We start from the raw sequence: 24,142 nt of genomic DNA, 5'->3' as shown, positions 1-24,142 counted from the left end.
TCTGCTTTGTTTTCGTGTTGCATGTTTTTCAGGTGTCGTGGAAATGTACTATGCTTAGAGATGATTCTAAATGTCACAGTGGCCGAGAGGTAGCGGGATCAACATGTTTTGTGTCTCAGAAGATAACAGGTACAGAATGTGAAGATAAGAGGCAGCGAGAGCAGTAGCGCCTAGACACAAGGCTATGGGTCAGATCTGGATGTTCTCGCTGGCTGTTCTCAGTAAACATGTCATATAAGATAAACATGTAAGAGAATGGTGTACAATTGCTGACTAATGCTTACTGCCATGAAAGGAACGTAAGGGCGGGGGAACGACAGGGTTATAAGAAGAACGACACTGTCGCGATTTTCCACCACACAGGCACTGAACTGTCAAATGTTTCAGTAACATTATTATTTTAGATATTTTATTAGGGTGATGGTTGTCCCCATCTTGGTTAGGTTTGTCCACATAACCTACTTCTCAGGGGGGTTAAAGCCTTTTAAAAATTGGAGTGTACTGAGATTCACAATGTCATATAAAGTGAGCAGTTGCCCAATTAAACATTTATTTATTAACAGTTAAATTAGCAAGTCTACTGCTGCTGCATGTAGCATGCATGTAGCATGACTGACAGGCTAGTCTAAGGCAGTGGTGTAGGCTCCAGTCACATGACTTGGACTTGAGTCAGACTTGAGTCACAAATTTGATAACTTGAGACGTAACATGAAAAAATCAAAACATCATTGACTTGGACTTTGAGTCTTGAGCCTTGAGTCTGTGAATCATAATTTGTTTCCTGGCATAAATAGAGGTTTAAGAATTCAAGCTGTTCTTCATAAGCTGGAAACAAATAAATCGTACATGCCATTAATAGTGTAAGCCCTTGCTCAGGATTTCAGTTCCAGTCTTACCAGACTAAACATTTTCCTCTTGGGAGTTAAACAAAAGCAACGGTGTTAGGCTACAGCTGATTAACAAATCCTATCACCAGTCACTGTTAATTTGTCACAATTGTCAATCAAATTGAATGACTTAAGTGTTTGGTGGAAAAAACAAGCCGTCCAAGGCTTTTGAGATGCAGGGAAGTAGTTATATTTGTCTTGCGATATGTTTTATTTTATTTGAGTTTTCTTTTAATGTGGAACATTAGTCCATGTTATGCCAGCTCTTATATATTACTTGGCTTCAGAATATTCTATAGCAGCATATGATGGATCTTTTTTTCCCCCATCTGCTGTTGTGCTTTTTAAGCTGATAAAGTAGTTATAAAAGGCGGCCCAAAAGATTGTTGTGATTCATTCTAAGTAGGTAATTTGTTATAACGTTGGATGTATTGTTATGTGTTGGTGAGTACAAAAATATGTACTCCTACCTCTGCCTGGTCTGAAAAAAATGGTATTAGTGCAACTCTACCGGGTACATCAAATTTTCTCCATTTTGTTTATTTTTCATTGATGGCAATTTCACATTCGGCTAATAATATGAATTACTTTTTTTAATTTCAGTGGAAACGTATTCTAATTTGTGCCCTGAGGAGGGGTATTTGCTTTCATTGTTGCAATTTGACAATTTTGCTGATACATTTTTGCTTCTGGAATTACACTTTTGCTTGCATCTTTTGGTGAATGTTCACTGGGGATTGGTTTTAGAAGAGAACAGTACTGTTTCAGCAAATAGAAAAAATGAAAATGATGACAGACAAAATGAATAATACATTTATATCTAAAAAGGTTCAAATGTGTAGTTATATGCTTAAAATGATTTTATTTGAAAATTCTGGCACAAAATTAACTCCATAAAAATGAGTGAACAGCAAAAATGACAATCTAAAAAAATGAAAGCTAACGTGTCTAAACCATTGACTACATCAATTTTGATGTTGGCATCACAATCAGCTGCAATGAGATTGTGATTTCATTAATATTAGCTAATTAGATGGGTTGTTTTTGGGTTTGGTTGCATATTACAAAATTACACAATACATATTTTGTTAATGTAAAAAGAAGTAAAAACAACCTGCAGCAAATAGTTTTAAAAGAAGCAGTTCATTACAAAGGTCATTTTTATAATTACACGTGAAAAGCATTTTTCTGTAAATGTTAATGCACTGTTACTTGTATTTTTTTTGTATGCTGTTTTTGTATGCTGTTTTTATGTAACAAAAAATGTAATTCAAACCCCCGCAGATATCGGAGCTTGCAAGCGTTTTTTCACCCACTCTTCCTTCCAGTACACTTCTAGTTCTGTGATATTATTTGGCTAACTGGCATGCACAGCATGTTTTAAGATCTACACACAGATTTCAGTGTTGCATGCAGTTTCTACTGAAGCAACGTACAGGTTTCACAGGTCATGAACTTCCCCATTGAAAAGTTGTGACTTAGTAATATATCATGGCGTCTCATAGAAGTGATAATCTGCTTATCTACTTATGTAAATGCCTGTTTATGTGAATACAAATACTACAAAGTGACCCCTTTTGTTAATATCCATCATGTATAGCTAATGTTGTAATGTTACCCTGTTTGTGCTTACAGATCTCTCCAGAGAATCTTAAAGCTGTGGACTGGAATGTCTTTGTTAAGTCAGGCCTAAAGTAAGCAATTTTTTGTTGTTTATAATCTTATTATCTAAAGCAACTTTGAATATTAACATGGCGTGATACATCTGCTTGTATTTCATAATTTTTTTTTTTTGTTGTTCCTTTTGTAACATTTTCTTGTCCCAGGTATCGCTATCAAGATCAAAGGTTCTTGGTCACGTTTAACACTTTATTGGAGCTGGTGTACAAAAATGTAAATGCTTCCAAAGAGTTGCTTGCCATAGAAGCTCTCCACATGATGGTCACTAGTCATTCTCTGTTCTTGCCCACAATGCTGTCCTCCCAGAATGAGACGGACAGTATTCCCGAGTGTAAAGGTAAGAATTTCAACCATTAGTCAGTACACTGATGTGCCAAAAAAACTCATTGTATGTTTGTATTTTGTATTCTGCCAAATATGGATATTTCTTATATTTAATCTCCTTTGTTTCATTTCTTTAGAGGCACTGGTATCTCTCTTGCTCACCTTGGTGAAAAAATGCCCCGAGGTCTGTAACAGCAATCATTTTCCTGTTCTTCTTGCTGCATATGGAGCTACACTAAATCCTACAGGTAAATTAATTAGTCCTGTAACAGCACTGCAGTAAATGATAAGCACATGTGCACTAACACCTGTCTAGTTTTAGGATTAGTTTTAAAGATCAGATTCAAGATAGCGTTCTAAATGACAGTAATGTAAAGCATACAAAGAAGGCTGGTTGCATGAGCATAGATGAAGTCAGAATTGTTGACATGGTAGTCAATTCCAGAGGCCTTCTGCTACCGGGAGGTCCTCAGCAGAGGACTTGGCAGGACAGATCAGCTGGCATTCCGTCTGAGAGTGGTACAGACAGGGATCTTCCAGAACCGCATTGTTAACAAAGCAGTGACCGAATAGATTAAAGAAATAAAGAGCAAGAACAGTTTGGCAGTTAGGGTCCTACACATTGTCCTTCCTTTCTTTTCTTTTGTCCGTTTTTTGGTGAGACAAGTCTTCCTATGGAATGTCTAAGACAAGGGAGTCTTCCACTGTAACAGTACTTCCACAAGGTCTAGTAAATATTTCTATAGCTCTTTTTACATTGTGTTGTCTTAAAGCAGCTTTAAAGAAAATCCAGGCCCAATGAGCATGTCAAGGGTGACCATGGCAAGGAAGAACTCCCTAAGAGCAAGAGGAAGAAACTTTGAAAGGGACTTTTACTCAAAAATGTACCTGTCCCTGTCTGTTCAACACCAGATAGCAAAACAAGACAGATGTATTTAGATTAATGAGTGATAACTTGATCAATGACCACTGTTAGAGGCCTGTCAGGGAAAAATATAAAAGTTTCTGCTGTTGGGAGCATATCGCAGTGAAAATGAGACAGAAAACATTAGAGACTACTGATTCCTATCACGACAATATATAAGTATGAATATGTGAAGTGCTCAGAGTATTATGAGAAAGATAAAACATATAGCATATGATTGTGCAGGCACCAGTATCATCAGAGGGGCATGTGGGTGAGGCTTTCTGCACAGCAGGAGAGTGAAACACTAAATATTACCACCAGAAATAGTACCACAGCTAAGTGGTCATTTTTATCCTGCCCACAGCTATCAACTAACACTAACAGTAGGAACTGAATGAAGTTAGATACATGACACAGGCTACTAACTAACCTTCTCTACAGTTGAAAGAAACTGTGAATCAGAACAAAAATAGCAGCTAAACAAACAACCAAAGCAAACTACCAAATACTAAAACCAAATTATGAACATAACTAACAACCAAGGTATAAATTGAGGTGATGCATCAAGGTATGAATTAAACTGATAGGAAATAAGTCTATTTAACAACTAATCCATGTACTTCAGCTACCACTTTCAGTGATTACTTCAGATAGTCCTGATCATTAGATATTGATAACATATTTGTAATTTCTCAAAAGAACCAGCAATTTTTCATCATTGCACATGTAGCTAGCTAGCTTTGAAACAATTTTGACCATAGTCAGTATAAATATAATGGCTAATTAGCACTATTTCAGTAATGATAGTAAAAGGATGTACGACTTGCTGGGTGAGTGATCACTTAAAAATTGTTTTGCACTTCCACAGATCAGAAACTGCTGCTGCTACTGCAAGAATATGAGAAGAAAAACATTAGTCTGGTTGAGTTCCAGTAAGTTGACCTGTTTTTTTTTTTTTTTTTTTTCTTGAAATGTAAATGCATGTGGTTTTGTATTCATCTGCATTCTTTATTTCTAGTTCACTCTCTTTAGGTATGTGTTGCTGTCTTGAGGATGATTGAGTCCTAACAGGTAAAATGTGATTCCTAACTTGTATGTATATTTAGGTGTTTGCTCTGGGGTCCTGCAGCAATGAACTACCAAAAGACACGGAAGTGCTTGGGTCCATCACTGTGGCAACAGCCCAGCTCAGAGCAGCTTTTGGCCCAGCTGGCTGCAGACAGGATGCTGAATACTGTTGCCCTCTTTCCACTACACCGCCGCCTGGTGCCACAGGTATTTCACTGTCTAACATCAACACGTCTAATCCCACTTGTACCTTCACTAACTGAGTAACTTCTGAACCAGCTGGTTAGAGTAGTTGGATAAAACTCAACTTTAGCAAAGACACAGTTAAACTAAACAATGCCTGTCGATTGCCATACACCTGGATGTGGAAAATATGTAGAGGTGAATGCGAAAGCCCGGTATCTTTTTTTTTTTTTTTTTTTCTTTTCTTCTCCCCCAAACAAGTCGCTAGTAGTAACGTTCTCTATCTGTTATGTCTGCCTTTGCCAGCTTGCAGAATTTTTTTTTTTTTTTAATATTCAAAATTTGTCATCACACAAAAAAGACAGCAGTTTAACTTCCCAGATAGAAAGGTACATTACTTCGATTTGCTTTATTTTCTCTTTTCTAATTATTTTGTAATTAATATATGTACAATATCTACCTCCAGATTTGTTCATCATTTTTCTTCAAATACAAAACTTCTGGATGTAGCTTTTATTATAACTTAATTCCTGATGAACAGTTTTTTGAAAAAAACTTCAGAGCTTTCCTGGACAAATGTAAACATACAAACCCAAGTGTTCCTTCAGTAAAGTTGGTTTCAAATGACTGAAAAGTGTTTCCAAAATGAGTGGTAGTATAGAAAAAATGGATGACATGTTGGTGCATGTTGTGCACTGCTGTCCTCCTGTTTTTGTGCTAGTGATGTAAAGAACGATGACTTAGATATGCTCCTGGGCCTTTTTTGTCAAGTAGGTTCGGAGGGTCTTCGTTAGAAGCTTGAAAACAGTCAGATCTTTCATACTCCTTGCATGGCCTAATAAGCTACACATAACAACCAAACTATCTGTAAATAAAGTCTAAAAAGTCCAAGAACAATAAGCAGGGGTGAAGAATATCTTTTAGGTTCTTCTGCATCCTTGTTTATATTTTGCTGCTTGTTTATATGTCTCTCTCACACCCCCTCGATCTCTCCTTCTGCCTCCCTCAAGAATCCAAACTGTATACATGAATATACATGAATTTATCATGTATAGGATGGTGATTTATAGACCTATGATTTTCTATTTTATCCCTCTATCCATTGTTCACTTCTCCATAACCCATAGAAACCTGTTGATTGTTACTTCTGAAGTTTTCATTTTACATTTTTAAGTTTTTTTTTCAATTTGGCAAGCCAACATCAAAGCTGAATTTTCAGTTTTAGACTTCTTAGTATTATTCCTTGTTAACATTTGAGTAGCCATTAATGATTTAAACTTATCATTAAAGTTAAAAAAGTTAATTTATTTTGTGCATCATAACATTTACTATCACCTTCATTTATGCTTTGATTAATGAAATATAATTTTGTTTTGTTTTTTTTTTTAAGGAGGGAGAAGAGGTGATTTGCACAGAGGAGACAAAAGTCACACCAGATAAGCTGTGTCTGTATGACCCCTGCTTTCTTCTCCCTCTTTTCAGCTTCATTCTTCGCCCAGGTAACTCCCAAGTTAACTCCCTGCATGTGTTTATGTGCGAATGTGATTGATGGTATGTAGCACTGATAATAAATTATTGACCTTTATCTAGTTATCTGTAGTTTAAAACACTTGTGTTCTGATTAAGAGACAGTGTTTTTCACTCCCGCTTCTTGGATCAACCAGCAACTTTAAAGTAAAGTGATTTCCTAAAAGGTTTAAGTTTTAAATGTATTGTTTGTTTTCTTTAAAATGTATTTAGCCTTTGTAGTCTTTCCTCATTATACACGTTAGTCTTTGATCAGTGCCAACTACAGTTGGAATGCCTTTGAACATGTGACTGATTTTCTGAATCTCAAGTTATTCCAGAATGAATACCACTGTCAGCTCTATGGAATTTTGTGCTAAAAGTTTAAAATTAAAATAATAAATTTCACAAGCAAAATCTTTCCAAAATATCTATCCAAAATATGTAGCAAATACTAAAAGTTAAATTAGACTTCAAGTCTTTATTAAACTTCAAGATCACTGTTCATTTTCACTTATTCTGATATAAATCTATTATTGATTTTGCTAGTATTTACTTTTTTTCTATTTTCTGATTTTGCTGAAATATTTTTTCTGAATACTGAAAACATTAAAAAATAAAACAAAGTGATCAGAATTGTATTCAGCTTAATATAGCCGATGCACCATCCATTAAAGTTTAACTGAATTAGCTGTGATTCTGATCCTTCAGATCAGATCAAGGTATCACTACTACGCTGGTCCCACTTTGTTTGTTGTTTTGTGACATGAGGCCTCTTCTCCTCCTCCCCTCTGTCTTTTATCAGAGTCTGTGGTAGACTGCCAGAAGTTTGTGTCTTGTCATGCTCTGGGTGTCACTGTAGTGGCCCTAAGCAGCTATGACCATAAAATGAGGTCTGCTGCCTATCATGTACTGTGTTCCTTCTATGAGCATCTGGAGGGAGCCCACTTCAGAGAGAAAAAACAGGTAAATACTATACAAACAGCCACACAGAAACCATACCTTTTGTCCCTATAAGTACCATGTAGGGCATAAATCAGGTAACACTTTAAGGTCATCTTCTTAACAGTTAGTTCACTATTCACAAGCAATTAATAATGACATATTAAATGGAAACCTGTTGTAAGCTTAAAACTTAACGTATAATAACTAAAAATTAATAACTTAAAAATGTAATAAATGTATTTACATGATGAGTTAATAAGATTCTCTGGAAATTAGTTTTTAACTGTTGAATGTTAATTACAATCTTTCACTTGCATACTTGAAATGTCTTTATTTGGCATGTTGGTTATGAATGTAAAGAGGTAACAATTATATGAACTCTACCAAATATCTAAGTAGTAAGTACTGGTACATGGCCACATTTTAGTTGCAAGCTTACACTCACACTTAAGTTATATGCTCTGAGTATGTTTATATGCCCTGATAATTGACACTGACAACTCATTTTCAGCTTACTAGGCCACTGTCTTACTGTATTTTTTTGGTATGCACTTTGGGAGCTAATGTCCATTCTTAACAGTTTATAAAATAATTAACAGTAAATTGTTGTCAAACTTACCTATCCCAGAATTCCCTCATACCTCTGCAAAAGTAAAATGAGAAAACTAAGTACATTGTTTCAAATTCTTTACCATTAAATAAGGATGTTATAAGTATGCTTGCAGCTGAATGATTAATTAGCATGTAACCCATTAATCAACAGGTAATAACTAGTCTATAGCATCACACAAATGCATTTATAACAGCGTCACAAATGCATTTATAACACATTGGTAAGCTGGCTTAAATGCATATGTTTCCATTTATTAGATCATTGATGCTTGCTAACAGTTTATAAAAGGGAATCTCCACCGATTTTGCAAAATTACTTAATCATTCAGTGTTTTAGATGTGAACATAATCATTCAGAGACAGAGAGCGAGAACAACCCAGGGTGAATGGAAATTTGTGTCCACAGCAAACTATATTCTATTCTGCGTACCAGTTTATGGGGTACAATAATGAGGTAGTTAGGTTAATAGTGAGGTTTTTTACAAGGCACATAAATAAGTTCACTGGTCATTTTGGATAGTAGATAAACATAACATACCAGCGTCTGGTTCCTAGTACTACAATGGTGAACAATTTTGACTGAGTAAATTTCTCTAGAAAAGAGCACACCAAACCACTCTGAATGATTTTGTTTATATTCATTAACCATTAAATAATTAATTAGTTTAGCAAAATCAGTGGGTTCCCCTTTAGTTAAGAATGAAACACCTAAAATGAAGTGGGTATAAATACATAATTAAATATTACAAAACGTTTGGAGAGTTGAGTGGCAAGCAAGCCTTTGTTTGTGATGTCTCCAGCTGCTTTACCTGTTGGATACGGTCAAGAATGGGATTCAGAAACAAAACCTCAAGGTCCCATTTGTACATACAACCTACATTGCAAAAGTGGCTCAGCAGATTCTGAGACCTGGTGAGTGGAGCCTTATTTTTAGAGCACCGTCATGTGTGCACTGACTGGGAGATATTAGGATTTTGATTTGATTGATTTGCTTACTCTCAAAACTGTCTGCCCTTCTACAGAGGATCACTTGTACCCGGTGATAAATAGGTTTCTTTTGGGAACACAGTGTGTGGATCTCAACAGGGTTCCTGACTTCTTCAGACTTTTTTATAGCTTTGATTTGGAGGTAATGTATGATTATTTGAAAGTTTCTTCAGTTTAAAAGAAACAACAGCCATTGTTTGTTGCCAACAAACTGACTGTCTCTCTCAGCACAAACTGGAGCGGGACTGGATGCTGAATGTGTTGGAAGAGGGCATGATGGATAGGCTCAGCTTTAATCTGTGTGAACAGCAGAGCATCTATCACACACTTCTTGGCTTTTGCAGCAGCCCTCTCTGTGACCAACATATCCAGGTACACTGCTCTTACTATGCACTTGGTTAAAAAAGAGGAAGTCACCTCCTAGACAAAAAACAAAAGTAATCAAAAACAATGAAAAGCAGGAAATATGGATTAAAATGCATCATGCAACTTTTACAGGTTTTAATTCTATAATTCTACATTGCAGATTCAGATTATGAATATACTCAGAAAGAGTGCACATGTCATCAGAGCAGCTTATGACCTCACTAAGGCTCATGGAGTCCTAACATGGATCATACAAATCACAGAAAAGAGGTCAGTATGAAATTGTCTTGTTTACAACATGTTGGGGTGGGAGATGTACTGGTATTAAAGTGAAAGCCATTATGAGGTTGTCAGTTCACAGTATAATTTACATGAAGTTCCTGTAACAATATCTTAGAATTCCCTCAAACTTCTACAGGAGTAAAATGGGAAAGGGTTGTACCAAGTCATGGATACAGTGATAAACCCACAAACCACTTAAACAGCGTAACTAATTTGGTTGCACTTTACAGATAAGGGAATAACAATATGATAATGTTATGGTAGCCAGTTGTACCATCTTAAAAAATGGCATGCTAATTTTCTAAATAATAAGTCAATAATTATATTGATAAGTTAGAAATGAAATGGCAAATTAATGGTAACAATTTTTTGCTTAACATATGAATTCAGCTGCTCAACAGTTCAGGGTCTCCTTTGTAATATTTTTCATTTCATAATGTGCCAGATGTTTTCAGTAGTGACAGTCAGTTAAGCACCCAGACTCTTTTAATACAGAGCCATGCTGTTGTAATACATGCAGAATGTGGTTTGACATTGTCTTGCTGAAATAAGCCTTCCCGGAAGAAGACGTTGTCTGGATGGTAGCATATTTTGCCAAAACATGTATATATCATTCAGCATTAATGGTGCTTTCACAGATGTGTCTGTTACACATGCTATGTGGACTAATGCAACCCCTATACCATCTCGAATGCTGGCTTTTGAACTGTGCACTGACGATTTTCCAAAAAGAAATTTGTCGGACCACGGGACACTTTTCCACTTCTCCTCAGTGCATTTTAAATGAGCCCAGGCCCAGAGAAAGTGGCAACATTTCTGGATCCTGTTTATATACGGTTACTTGTTTAACAGTTTAAGTTAGCGTTTGTGGAAGCAGCACTGAACTGTTTTCATAGACAGTTTTTAAAGATGTTTTTCTGAGCCCATGCAGTGATTTCCACTACAGAATGCTATGGTGCCTGAGGGCCCATGCAGTGATTTCCACTAATGCAGTGCTACCTGAGGGCCCAAAAATCATGGCCAGCAAATACTGGTTTTTGGCCTTGTCCCTTACATAAAGAGATTTCTCCAGATTTTCTGAATCTTTTAATGTTATTATGTAGTGTAAATGATGAAAAGCAAAAGTTCTTTGCTATTTTATGTTGAGAAACGTTGTTCTTGAGTAGTTGCACTCTCATGCTCATGCAGTCTTTCACAGATTGGTGAACCCCTCGTCATCTTTACTTCTGAAAGACTTAGCCTGTCTGGGATACCCCCATCACAATTTATTGGAATGTGTTGCTGGCATCAAATTCAAAATGGGAATCAAATCTTGTTGTTCACGGTTCTATATAGTACTGTTGCCTTTATTGAGGAACCCTTGCAAAACCATCTTTTAAGAGTATAAAGCCAACAGTAAAATGTTATAGAGACCAGCTGCAAGTGCAAAACAGAATTGAGGATGCATAAGGAGGTTAAAACGAACCAGAGGTTGTATTGTAGAATAGAACATTTCAGTCTTATATTTTTTATTAGGTTTGTTGGGCTTATAAAGTTCAGTATAATTTTGAATTAATTGTTGTTGTTGTTATTGTTATTATTATTACTATTGTTATTACTATTATTGTTATTATTATTGTTGTTGTTGTTGTTGTTGTTGTTGTTGTTGTTATTGTTATTGTCATCAGAACAATAGTAAAATATTGTGAGAAATTTAATGAATCATAATATGAATTGACCATCCCTACAATAGGCAAACTTGCCACTCATGTTACGTTTTCAGAAACGGTTCAGATTCATTTCATTTTAAAAATGACTAATTTGAATTAATTTGCTTTTGGCAGGTGTCTTAATGGCAAGCTGTTGAGTGCTGTGATTGGACTGCTCCATTCCCTGTGGTTCACTAACCTAGGCGAGAAAGAGAGCAGCAGACTAGGGGTGCAGAGCACCAGGGCAGCAGACCAACAAGGAGATGGTTCAGCCAAGTGCTTTCCTCTACCAATTATCAGTGACTACCTGTATGCCCTGCTCTCAGTCATTAGACACCTGAGGTAAACACTAGGGTTAGTGTTAAGGGGTTAACCCTTACCCTAACCTTAACAGGACTAATCATGAACACACACACATATATGGGGAAAATATCAAACCGATATTACTGCCTGGACACATCACAAAAATATTTTAGGAAACTTTCAAATAAAACAACACTAACCAGTGGTGGCCACCGGGAAAAAGGTGACGTAAAACATAAATTAAGCAGGGATAAATACCTGTTAAGCAGAAACATGGCTAATTCTGCATAGGATTTGAAGCCTCTCAGGTCCCATAGCTTCCTCCACCTCTGAATGGCTGCTCCAATGTTTACCCTTGTTTTTTCTCAGGCTCTGATTAATTCTGTCTTTAGAGGTTGCTTGTCTTCGTTTTTCTTCTGTTTACTTGTCTTTGTTGTGTACGGTGTTGTTGGCAAAGGATGCATGGGCAGTTTTTACTTGCTGGAAGTTGTTTATCTGCCATTGTGCTTGAATTGTTATAAATATTATTAAACCTTTTCCTATAGTAACCACATACCAGTAGTATCGAACCATTTTCTCATGACTCCTTAAAAAAATATTAAAGAAACAATACCCAACCCAACCTGCTGTTTCAGATATGTACTGCATTGGTTTGGGACGCATTCCAGAAATATTTATGTAATTCACCGGTAGACTGTAATGCGCGCACACACACATACACACACACATAAAAGTCTGTGGCTAACTAAACACCTACAGCTCTTACTTTTATCAGTAAAACAAACTACACAGTAAAACTGTAGCACATTCTAATACAGAATAAATTATTTATCATCTGATTCCTAAATTGCTAGTATTTGAAATTATTTAACAACAAAGGTGCAAGGACTCTGGTGTCTCCTCTGCTGCAGCTTTGAGCTGTTAAGGAATGGTTTAGTTAATCCACCTAGCATGTATATGCTTGAAAATACAGAAATATTACAGTGCAGTGCTGAAACAGAAAAAAATCTGTTCAAATTGTAATGGAATGTCCTGTAAACAAAAAAAAATTAAGTGTGGGGTTTTTTAGGGGACCCTCTAATGAACCCTCCAGTTGATGCTACCACTTTTATACTGTAACAGCTGTGTCATTGTGTTTGTGATGAATATTTTGTATTTCTGGTCAGGAGCGGAGTGGAAATAAAAGAACTGCAGTGGTTTCTGCAGACCCTGGGATCTGTGCTGAGACATCAGAAGATGTCTCTTGGTGCCTATGAAGATGCTGGCTGGCTAACAATGCACCCCCACAACCTTTCATGCACTGCAGTACTCAGGCTGATTCACTGCTGGGGAACACTGACCCATGACAAAGCTTTACTGTTTGACCTTCATGACCTGGCCTACAAGCACAGCATTAGAGGACTGTTGGGTAGGTAGTCCCTTGGTTTTCTGTTAGTTTCTGTGGTGATATGCATTTTTCAGCTGGTCAGTATTTGAATACACAAGTAACTTTTCAGTATTGGGATGAACGATTCAGTGTTGTGAAGGTTTGTGTACTCTGTAGATACTTCTGGTGATATTGTAAAGCAGGATTCCTCACTGAGCAAGAGTAAAAAGTGAAAATTGTCCAGTATGAATAGTTGTTTTCTACTGTTGGCTAATCTTGATATATGGCTTTAAATTTGACTGAAATCTCTCTGGTCCATTAAATTTAATGTCAGTCTTTGCAGTGCTAATAGAAATTCCTCTTCTGTGACCAGCTAAATGTTCGGCATATGCATCCTATTGATTTTGTGTAACATTCCTGTCCTCACCTAAATATAAACAAATGTTTTTCTCAGAAACAGACAAGGAGAAAATACGAGGGAAAGTTTCTTCAAAGCCTTCCCAATCCTGTCTGGAGCATCTGTGTGATGTTGCGGATGGACCTCTAGATGAGTGCAAATCCATGCTGATGAATATTCTTACAAACTGGGAGCCGTGGCATGTCCTACCCAATCCTAACCTACGTAGTAGTGACTTTCCTGATTCCAGCAGTCTCATCTGTGCAACTGCTCACAATATCCTTAAATGGATCCTCAAGACTTTGTCTGAGATGAGCTATGATCAAAGCAACACCTGTACAGTCTTGAAATGGTTGCAAAGTGTTCTTCTGTCCTATAAAACAATTGCAGATTCTTTGCTATCTAATGAAGCTATGCGAGTTCACCTCTTGAGACTGTACCACCAGACATGTGAGCACAGACTGCATGAAAAAAGCATCTCCAAACTGGATGCAGTTGAGCTTTTTACCTCAATTATGATGCACTTGTTAGAGGTGGAACGATCCTCAGAGGCTCTTCACAAGAGTATGATAAAGGCATGCCTCCACACAACTACTGATGAAGGTCCCAAAAGAGGTAAGGCATACCCATAATCATATTTTTACTTTATTTTAATACTGATTACCTTGTTTGCCATTAAATAATTAATCTGTTTTGCTTAGAAGCAGGGCTGAAGTTACTGTCCTTGTACATTCATGAGCTTTGGAGTGGAGCCAAGGTGCCTCAGCTGCTCCTAACCCATGCCAAACTAGTGACCAGAGACAGAAAGAAGTCCCAGAAAAGCTCCAAAAGTCCTGTTGTACACCTTTGTAAAGACATTCTTTCTGCTTTGGATTCTGTCTTCATAACTTGAAATCAAAAATGTCAAATATACATTAATGTAAACCTGATTTTTGTTTTGGCAAAATTTGATCTAGAATGGAAAAAAAGTCTGGAATGTCCAGTATCATTCCCCAGAGTTGGAGAATGTGGAGCGTTTATTAAATGAAGATGTGCATTTTTTTCTTGTGCAAAAATCTCTTTTATAATACTTTGTAAAGTGCACATATGTGTTGAATACCTTGTTTGACATAGGGTTGATTATGTACACTGCTCAAAATAAATAAAGGGAACACTCAAATAACACATCCTAGATCTGAATGAATGAAATATTCTCATTGAATACTTTGTTCTGTACAAAGTTGAATGTGCTGACAACAAAATCACACAAAAGTCATCAATGGAAATCAAATTTATTAACCAATGGAGGCCTGGATTTGGAGTCACACACAAAATTAAAGTGGAAAACACTACAGGCTGATCCAACTTTGATGTAATGTCCTTAAAACAAGTCAAAATGAGGCTCAGTATTATGTGTGGCCTCCATGTGCTTGTATAACCATCCCTACAAGGCCTGGGCATGCTCCTGATGAGGTGGCAGATGGTCTCCTGAGGGATCTCCTCCCAGACCTGGACTAAAGCATCCGCCAGCTCCTGCACAGTCTGTGGTGCAACGTGGCGTTGGTGGATGGAGCTCAGATATGCTCAATTGGATTCAGGTCTGGGGAACGGGTGGGCTGGTCCATAGCTTCAATGCCTTCATCTTGCAGGAACTGCTGACCCACTCCAGCCACATGAGATCTAGCACTGTCCTGTATTAGGAGGAACCCAGGGCCAACTGCACCAGCATATGGTCTCACAAGGGGTCTGAGGATCTCCTCTTCGTACCTAATGGCATTCAGACTACCTCTGGCAAGCACATGGAGGGCTGTGCGGCCCTCCAAAGAAATACCACCCCATACCATTACTGACCCACTGCCAAAACCGGTCATGCTGAAGGATGTTGCAGGCAGTAGATCGCTCTCCACGGCATCTCCAGACTCTGTCACGTGCTCAGTGTGAACTTGCTTTCATCTGTGAAGAGCACAGGGCGCCAGTGGCGAATTTGCCAATCCTGGTGTTCTCTGGCAAATGCCAAGTGTGAGCACAACCCTCAGCCCTCATACCATCCTCATGGAGTCGGTTTCTAACCGTTTGTGCAGACACATGCACATTTGTGGCCTGCTGGAGGTCGTTTTGCAGGGCTCTGGCAGTGCTCCTCCTGTTCCTCCTTGTACAAAGGCGGAGGTAGCGGTCCTGCTGCTGGGTTGTTGCCCTCCTACGGCCTCCTCCACGTCTCCTGGCGTACTGGCCTGTCTCCTGGTAGCGCCTCCAGCCTCTGGACACTACGCCGACAGACACAGCAAACCTTCTTGCCACAGCTCGCATTGATGTGCCATCCTGGATGAGCTGCACTACCTGAGCCAATTGTGTGGGTTGTAGAGTCCGTCTCATGCTACCACAAGTGTGAAAGCACCACCAACATTCAAAAGTGACCAAAACATCAGCCAGAAAGCATCAGTACTGAGAAGTGGTCTGTGGTCCCCACCTGCAGAACCACTCCTTTATTGAGTGTCTTGCTAATTGCCAATAATTTCCACCTGTTGTCTATTCCATTTGCACAACATCATGTGAAATTGATTGTCAATCAGTGTTGCTTCCTAAGTGGACAGTTTGATTTCACAGAAGTTTAATTTACTTGGAGTCATATTGTGTTGTTTAAGTGTTCCTTTTATTTTTTTAAGCAGAGTTTTGAATATGATGCCCAGTATTTTGTTTATACTTTCCATTGTAGTTATTAAACAAAAGGTATTTGCTTTTTGACCTCTTACTGGACTAATACGAATTACTGTATTAAAATTGTTTGAATGAACATATATATGAACGTTATAGGGCACGTCACAAAAAAATAGAAAAGAGTGAATAAGCAATCATTAAAAATTAAATCTGGCTCCAGGGGCAACAGTGGAAAGAGAAAACTCCCTATGAGCAAGAGGAAGAAACCTTGAGAGACTCAAAGGGAAACATGCATTCATCTGGTGGACACAAGATAGAAAAATGATAACACTGCAGAAACAATACGAACCATGGCCAGAAGCGGGAATCATAAGGGTCCAAGCATTATGTGTTTATTAGCACTACAAGTCTCCATTAATATCATAGGTTTTTGATCATTATATTAATAATGCATTGTCTCACAATGCTCTCAGGACACAACCTTCGCTTTGCATTGGGATTTGAACTGAGAATCTTCTAAAAAGGAAGGGAGATTTCATTGTGAGCCACACGCAGCCTACGACAGTAAAGAACCAAGTACCTTTTTGGGAACTATTTCCCACCTATTCAATTATTATGATCACTGAGTAATAGAAAGTTGATTCACAATACGCTCTCTGTTCGTCATTCAGTACATATGTTTCTAATTCGGTTATTATCAGACAATTGCCTATGTATTTGTAGCAGTCAGAATAAGCCAGGGCACATCAGTTTGTTTCAACTGTTGCTGCTACACTCTGGTTAACAGGATGTTTTTAATAAATATTCTTAGACTCTGCACAGGTCTAGACTAAGACTTCTTCAGGTGATTCAATAAAAAGACAATAGCAAGGAAACATCAACTTTGTTCAAAATTGTGAGGCTCAGTGGGATGCATAAAGTTCAGAAACCTTCTGTGCCACAAGATATATATTGTAATGCCAGCAACTTTATTTGAAGTTGTAATTTGCAGTTAATGCCTAAGAATGGTGGCCTAAGAATATATTGCCATTCTTAATTCTGTTCTTGTCAAGTTTCCATATTTCCTGTGCAATTTTAAAACATGCATATAATAGCTAAGTTTGAGGTGTCTAGTTTGAAGTCATTATCTCATCTTTATTTCAGTCAAAGGAAGAAATGATGACATTTGATGGTCTGTGGAGCACTCCAAATGCCTGTTGAAAGCCTTCTGGCCAGTGGTGGCCATATTTGTCCAATTATCGAGTTGTTCATAACAACTTATTTCTGAAGTGGACCAGTGTGGCAGCATGTGCAGTTTTAGTTCAATTGGCCAAGCAGTTGCCAAGAAAAAGATTTTTGTTGTTATAGCACCCCATATAGACGTATCAAACTTCCACCTCTACTTTCACAGAAACATCCAGTGGAGTGTTTATGTAAAATAAAATTATATAGATGCAAGGATTTTTGACTGTTTATGTTCTGTGTGTGTGTTCTGATAAAGGTTTGTGCTAATAAGCTGCAATAGAAATGACAATCAATATGAAACAGTCATTGGAGGAAATGGACAGTAGATGGCAGCATGGAGCCAGGTGTCAAATGCTTCAAAACACTGAACCAATTTCCGATACAGTTGTTTCAACTGTGTTGAAGCTTTAAAAGCTTCATGAGGGCCACCACTAGTTTTTACCTGCTGAAGTACTGGAAGACTGTTTGTATGCTAATGGTAAGCCTCGAGGTCTTTATCATAAAGCAAAAGTGGACTGGGGCCGTTATGTTTTCACAATGCACAAATCAATCGGACTACAAACGAACCGAGCTAAAACCACCTCGAGAGGTGGTCCGAATTTGGTTCGTTTTGGAGCCATTTAGAGGGGTCTGAGTTCGTTTATCTTCATATATGCACAGAAAAACATGCGGTCTGAGTACACTTCACGTAGCTATATGGTCCGAGTGTGAAAACGCCCCTAGTCCTTAGATTTCTCTGGCAAGGTTTGTAGCACTTGCTAATACTGTCTGACAGATACTGTCTACAGTGTCCTTTTGGGAATCTGATGCCTCTTAACCAGCAATAGGTAGTTTAGGGATCGTTCAAATAGACCTTGCTTCTCTGCAGTTCATCCTTCCCTGCCTGGACAAAATAGGACCATGGTGTGTCAGAATTGTAGATTCTATTACAAGTCTACAACCTACTTGACCTGGATTCAGCTCTGGTATCTCAGTGGCTCTGTGTCGTTTGTTAAAGTTTGGTGTCTGATTTCATTTCAGTTTGCCATTTTTTGCTTTAAGCCTCTCCTGTTGGGCTGCCATTTGTGGTGTGACCCTGTAGCCCAGTTATTCTTAAACAGTAAGGCCTTGGTTGTCTTAACACCTCTCTGCTTCACCGATACTTTGGCTAAGGTATGGCCTACTAGTTACATGGAAAAAGTCATAGTCTGCAGCAAAATCCAAAAACTGATGAGGAAGACTGGTCTGTTTTCGTTTATTAGCAGTACTGGCACACCATTCCTAGAGAAAATGGCTTTCAGTGCTGTGGTGACAAGGATTTTCTTCATTTCCATTCACCTGAAGCAATAGTTTATTGCTAGAAGGTAGGTTGTGCTTTTTAGGAAGAACAGATCTACCCCTACTTTTTGCCAAGGCCATTTGGGAAGAGCTGATCGTCTCAAGTGTTTAAGCTGATTTTCAAACAGATCTCACATTTAGCAACTTGACTACTCAAGCCCAACCACCTCACTGACTGCTCTCGCTTCGCAGCTGGATATACCCATGTGTCCTTCATGCAGACGGGCTAGCATTTCGGCTTGTAAGCTCTCAGGGATAAATATCATCTGCCCTTTCATTAAGAGCCCTTTAGTGAAGTATAGTTCACCTTGATAGATCCAGTAGGGCTTTATCTTTTGAGACAGCTCTTCCTGTCTTGGCCACCCCTCCTTATATTTCTCTGTTAGCTGTCTCCAAAAAGAGTCTTCTTGTTGCTTTTCAGCAATTTGCTCTAACTTTGACTTAGATGCCAGTAACCACTGATGTATACTGCATCCACAAACACCTGTATTTCAACCTCCAGCTCTCTTTCTTCATTGGACAGGCTGTGCACAAATGGAACTCTGGACACTGTTATTTATGCCTTCCCTGAATCAAGGACTGTGTGTTAATCAAATCTCAATAATGTGGGGTGAAATCTCTGGATACTGGGGGTCAAATCATCTAATACTCTACTTCCTAATTAAGACAACAATGGTTTGTGGTCTGTCTCTATAACTGAAGGCCAATGAGGTATGAGTTGAGTCTTTCAAATGCCCATGTTCCTACCAAGGCCTCCTACTTTATCGGTGCATATCGTACATCAAATTTGAAGCCGCAGGACATCACTCATCTTCTCTGCTTTTAGTCCAAATCCAGACACATTAGCAGATACTTTATGACCTGGAATTGGGTTTATATTGTGCTAGTACTAATAATGCCAGGTTAGCTTTTATCTTTTTGAATGCTGCCTGCTGCACAATTTCCCATAACATTTCACTCTCATTAGCCATTAGATCACCCAGTGGTCTTAAAGTGTCTGTGAATTGGGGGCAGGGATTCTACCCATATATGTGTGCATACCCAGGAAATATCTTACATCTGCAACATTTTTGAGTGTGGGCAACTTTATAATTGCCCTGAATTAGGCACAACCCTATTTGGCCTGCAATTTTTTTTTTTTCATTTCCACCATGAGCTGCACTACAGTTCTGCAGTGAAGTGTGTGATCTAACAATGATTTATGTGACAGCACCACCATTTAAAAATTTTTTAAAAAAAGCCTAGTCTACTTCGAGTGAAGCTACTAATCCTATTGTACACTGGGGACATTTAAAGAGTTTTAACAGTTATTTGCAGCTAATGTAGTCTGTTGTTTTATGTAAATCAATTAGTTTTTATTAAAATTTATTTTTGAATTGTTCAAGTATTCAGTGCCTATTTTTGCTATACTTTGAACAAACAATGGACAGTTGGGTTCATGACATGTTAAGTAAAATTGAAATAGAAATGCAGCTGGGCTTTTGAGATTTTTTTTAACATGTCCCTTTTAGTGCTTGAGTTTCACACCTCTGATCTAGTAGCTGAGACATGCATCGCTGTTGTGGCCCCGAATTAATGCAAAATGGAAAGACATTAAAACAGAAGTGGCCAAATGCTGTAACAAACATGGTAAATTCCCTACATTCCTATGCAAGTGGTAATTGCCAGAACCCAGATTGTGCATCTAGCTTGGTAAGGATTCAGTGACGCTATTGACTGAGAAAGACATCCATAATTTCCTATTGGGTTTGAGGATAATGAGCACAATGCCTGCACACCATTCCATTGGCCATTCTATCCTTGAGATGATCGCCGTTTTCTCCATGTACTCCAGCTCGTCCTTACCTTTGTCCAACAGTAGAATTGACACCCTGTGTGTTGTTGTAGAAGCATAAGACACTGTATCTTTCTTTATGCGTACAGTGTAGTCTCCTTTTAGCTTTCTTAATCCTGTAAAAACTTTGGAGACTCTCTGCTTGAATGTCTCCTCTGTGTGTTCCACCTTATCTAATTACTCAATAAGCTGTGAGGCCTCAATGGTTGGCAGATATAGAAGGGGTCAAACAAGTGAGACCACAACAAAGACAGGCTGAGTGACTGTACCATTTCTGCTTTTTAACTCATAAGTTGTCTTTATGTTCTCATTGTCTATAAATGTGTGTTGAGTGTGTCCCATTTACTAAAACTAAATGTTGTGTTGTGTTTTTTACAACCCCATTTCCAAAAAAGTTGGGATACTATGTAGAATGTAAATAAAAATAGGATGTTATGATATGCAAATCATATAAACCATATTTACAACATTAAAGACAACATTTCAAATGTTGAAACAGAAATTTTGTTTTTTGAAAAATACATGCCAATTTTGAATTTGATGCCAGCAACACATTCCAAAAAAGTTGGGACAAGGGCACGTTTACCACTGTGTTTCATCACCTCTTCTTTTAACAACACACTGTAAGCGTTTGGGAACTGAGGAGACACTGCTGTAGTTTTGAAAGTGAAATGTTTTCCATTCTTGTTTGATACAGGATTTCAGCTGCTCAACAGTTTCAGGGCTCATTTGTTTTTTTTTGGGGTGGGGGGGTTTCATAATGTGCCAAATGTTTTCAGTGGTGATGGGTCTGGACTGCAGGCAGGACAGTTTAGTGCCAAAACCCTTTTAACATGGAGCAATGCTGTTGCAATACATGCAGAATATGATTTGACATTGTCTTGCTAAAATAAGCAAGACCTTCCCTGTAAAAGACATTGCCTGGATGGTAGCATATGTTGCTAAAATATGTATCTGTTGTTCAGCATTAATGGTGCCTTCACCGATGTGCACGTCACCCATGCCATGTGCACTAGTGCACCCCCCATACTGTCATGAATACTTGAATACTTTGAACTGTGCGCTGATAAACCCGGAGGACACAGCATCCATGATTTCCAAAAAGAATTTCAGATGTTGATTCGTCGGACCACATGACATTTTTCCACTTCCCCTCAGTCCATTTTAAATGACCATAGGCCCAGAGAAGGTGGCAGCATTCCTGGAACCTGTTTATTTACAGTTGCCTTTTTGTGTTTTACAGTTTTATTTTACATTTGTGGATGCAGCGATAAATTGTTTTCATAGACAGTGTTTTTCAGAAGTGTTTCTGAGCCCATGCAGTGATTTCCACTACAGAATCATACTTGTTTTAATGCAGTATTGCTAAATTAAGAAATATATTGTCTCTACTGGATGGAGAAAAGGCTAGTTTATGCATTTATTACCTCGAGGCTAGATTACTGTAATGCCCTGCTGGATGTTCCAGCAACAGCCTTAACAAACTTCAGCTAGTCCAGAACGCTGCAGCCAGAGTCCTCACAAGAACCAGAAAATTTGACCATAACAGCCCAGTTTTATCAAACCTACACTGGTTGCCAGTTAAATTTTGCATAGATTACAAAATTCTTTTACTGATGTTTAAAGCTCTAAACAAATGAACTTCTCTCATACTATGAACCATTACACCTGTTTGGATCACAAGGTGCTGGCTTATTATTAGTACTTAGAATTAATAAAGTTACATCAGGGGGAGAACCTTCTCATACAAAGCCCCCCAACTTTGGAATAATCTTCTAGTCAGTGTTTGGGACTGCCTCAGTCTTTAAGCCTAGGCTAAAAACTTACTTGTTTAGTCAAGCCTTTGGTAAATAGTTTTCCTGTTAGATAAAAGGTGCAGATCTGGGGGTTCATGGACATGGAGTATTATGGTGCCCACTGCTCACCAGCCTTCTGGATCAGTTTGACCACCATTGAGCTTCATGCTGTACAACGCTATGCAAAACTCACCATCATGAACTGATGCTCCTACTGATGATTTTATACTAATGCTGTTTGCTATCCGGTGTTGACCAGAGGAGGATGAGTTCCCCTTTTGAGTCTTTGTTCCTCTCAAGGTTTCTTCCTTTTGCTCTTAGGCAGTTTTTCCTTGCCACTGTCGCCATTGGATTGCTCATGGGGGCTTGGACCTGGATTTGTCTGTAAAGCTGTGTGACACACCTTTTGAAAAAAGCACTATATAAATAAACTTTGACTTGACTTTGACATAACTCAGAGTTGCAGCAGTATTACAGTGTAAAGTGCATAGTGAATGTGTCATTACAGCAGAAGGTTATGACATATTGCACAGTGAGTATTAACAGGAGAGGTGATATAGTGGTATGCTTTAGCATAGTTCAGACAGCAGGAGATAAGAAAGATCTCACATGGTGCTCTTTAACAGCGCAGCTGTAATGGACAGCCACCAAATGTGCTTCTGTGTTTATCCAGTGTAGCATACTGAGGGTGTGAGGTGTTATACAAGATGGCTAACAGCTTGACGAGCGTCCTTGTTCTTTCACAACTTCCAGAGTGTCCAGCTTGACTCCTGCCAGTCTTCCTAATAAGTTTGTTTATTTTGTTCAGAGCAGTTTTGTTAATGCTGCTGCCCCAGCACACAACAGCATAGAATAGAGCACCAGCCACAACACACTGGTAGAATGTCCAAAGGAGCTTGGTGCACACACCAAAAGACCTTAGCCTCCTCAGGAAATAGAGATGGCTTTGGTCTCGTACACCACGAGAGTGTTACAGCTCCAGTCCAGCCTGTTGTCCAAGTGCACATCCAGATACTTGTAGGTCCCAACCTTCTCCACATCAATCCATCAGTGGTGATTGGTGCCAAGGCAGGTTTGGGCTAAAGTCCAGCACCATTTCCTTAGTCTTACTAACGTTTAGCTGCAGCTGGTTCAGCTTCCTGTATTCCTCCCCTCCTTCAGATAACTGCGTCATCCACTCCAGTGCCATCCTGTTATGCAAACTGTAGAGGGTCGAGAGTTGTTTCTGACCAGAGGTCTCAGAGGAGCTAGCATCAGCCTTAGAAGTGTCTTCATTAAGTGGAATGTCAGTGCAACTGGTCGATAATTTGTCTCTTGCGTACAAAGATTTTTCCCAAATTCTCTGAATCTTTTAATGTTATTATGTTCTGTAGATAATGAAAAGCAAAAGTTCTTTTCTATTTTACATTGTGAAACGTTATTCTTGAATTGGTGCACTATTTGATCTTGCAGTTTTTAATGGAGCAGTGAACCCCTCCACATCTTTACGTGTTGTTGGCATCAAATTCAAAATGGGCACATATTTTTCAAAAAACATTACAATTTCTCAATTTGAATATTTGATATGTTGTCTTTCTACTATTTTCAATGAAATATGTGGTTTACATGATTTGCACGTAATAGCATTTTATTTTTATTTACATTTTGCACACTGTCCCAACTTTTTGGAAATGGGGTTGTACATTAGAATGACACCCCTTCATCTCACCCCCAACATCGAAGGTCAATGAGAAAGATCAGCGCATCTGAAGCTGAGGATTGCTTGGTAAAGTTCATGAGGGTGTTTTATGATAAAATGTTTCTGTTCGTGTTAGTGTTGTACGATAATATTGAAAG

At 38.4% G+C, this 24,142-nt stretch overlaps 1 protein-coding gene across 2 annotated transcripts in view; it reads left to right on the top strand.

The window, feature by feature from the left end:
* The window catches only part of urb1 (URB1 ribosome biogenesis homolog), a 44,218-nt gene extending 29,534 nt beyond the window's left edge, over positions 1-14,684 (top strand). Inside the window, exons 27-41 of one of the 2 annotated variants that reach the window (XM_037531007.1) lie at positions 2,523-2,581; positions 2,714-2,904; positions 3,029-3,139; positions 4,667-4,730; positions 4,905-5,073; positions 6,440-6,548; positions 7,361-7,521; positions 8,913-9,024; positions 9,135-9,241; positions 9,328-9,471; positions 9,626-9,735; positions 11,571-11,777; positions 12,905-13,146; positions 13,559-14,116; positions 14,206-14,684. In XM_037531007.1, the coding sequence (XP_037386904.1) occupies positions 2,523-2,581; positions 2,714-2,904; positions 3,029-3,139; positions 4,667-4,730; positions 4,905-5,073; positions 6,440-6,548; positions 7,361-7,521; positions 8,913-9,024; positions 9,135-9,241; positions 9,328-9,471; positions 9,626-9,735; positions 11,571-11,777; positions 12,905-13,146; positions 13,559-14,116; positions 14,206-14,393 (2,532 nt within the window). In that variant the 3' untranslated portion in view covers positions 14,394-14,684. Of the gene's footprint in view, positions 1-2,522; positions 2,582-2,713; positions 2,905-3,028; positions 3,140-4,666; positions 4,731-4,904; positions 5,074-6,439; positions 6,549-7,360; positions 7,522-8,912; positions 9,025-9,134; positions 9,242-9,327; positions 9,472-9,625; positions 9,736-11,570; positions 11,778-12,904; positions 13,147-13,558; positions 14,117-14,202 lie in introns of both variants that reach the window. The other variant, XM_037531006.1, reaches the window with a different exon arrangement.
* Positions 14,685-24,142: the final 9,458 nt, after the last annotated feature.

The sequence above is a fragment of the Pygocentrus nattereri genome, chromosome 19, assembly GCF_015220715.1.
Source record: "Pygocentrus nattereri isolate fPygNat1 chromosome 19, fPygNat1.pri, whole genome shotgun sequence".
Classification (NCBI taxonomy): domain Eukaryota; kingdom Metazoa; phylum Chordata; class Actinopteri; order Characiformes; family Serrasalmidae; genus Pygocentrus; species Pygocentrus nattereri.
Note: the sequence above shows the minus strand (reverse complement) of the source record. Positions and strands in the feature narration are given on the sequence as shown.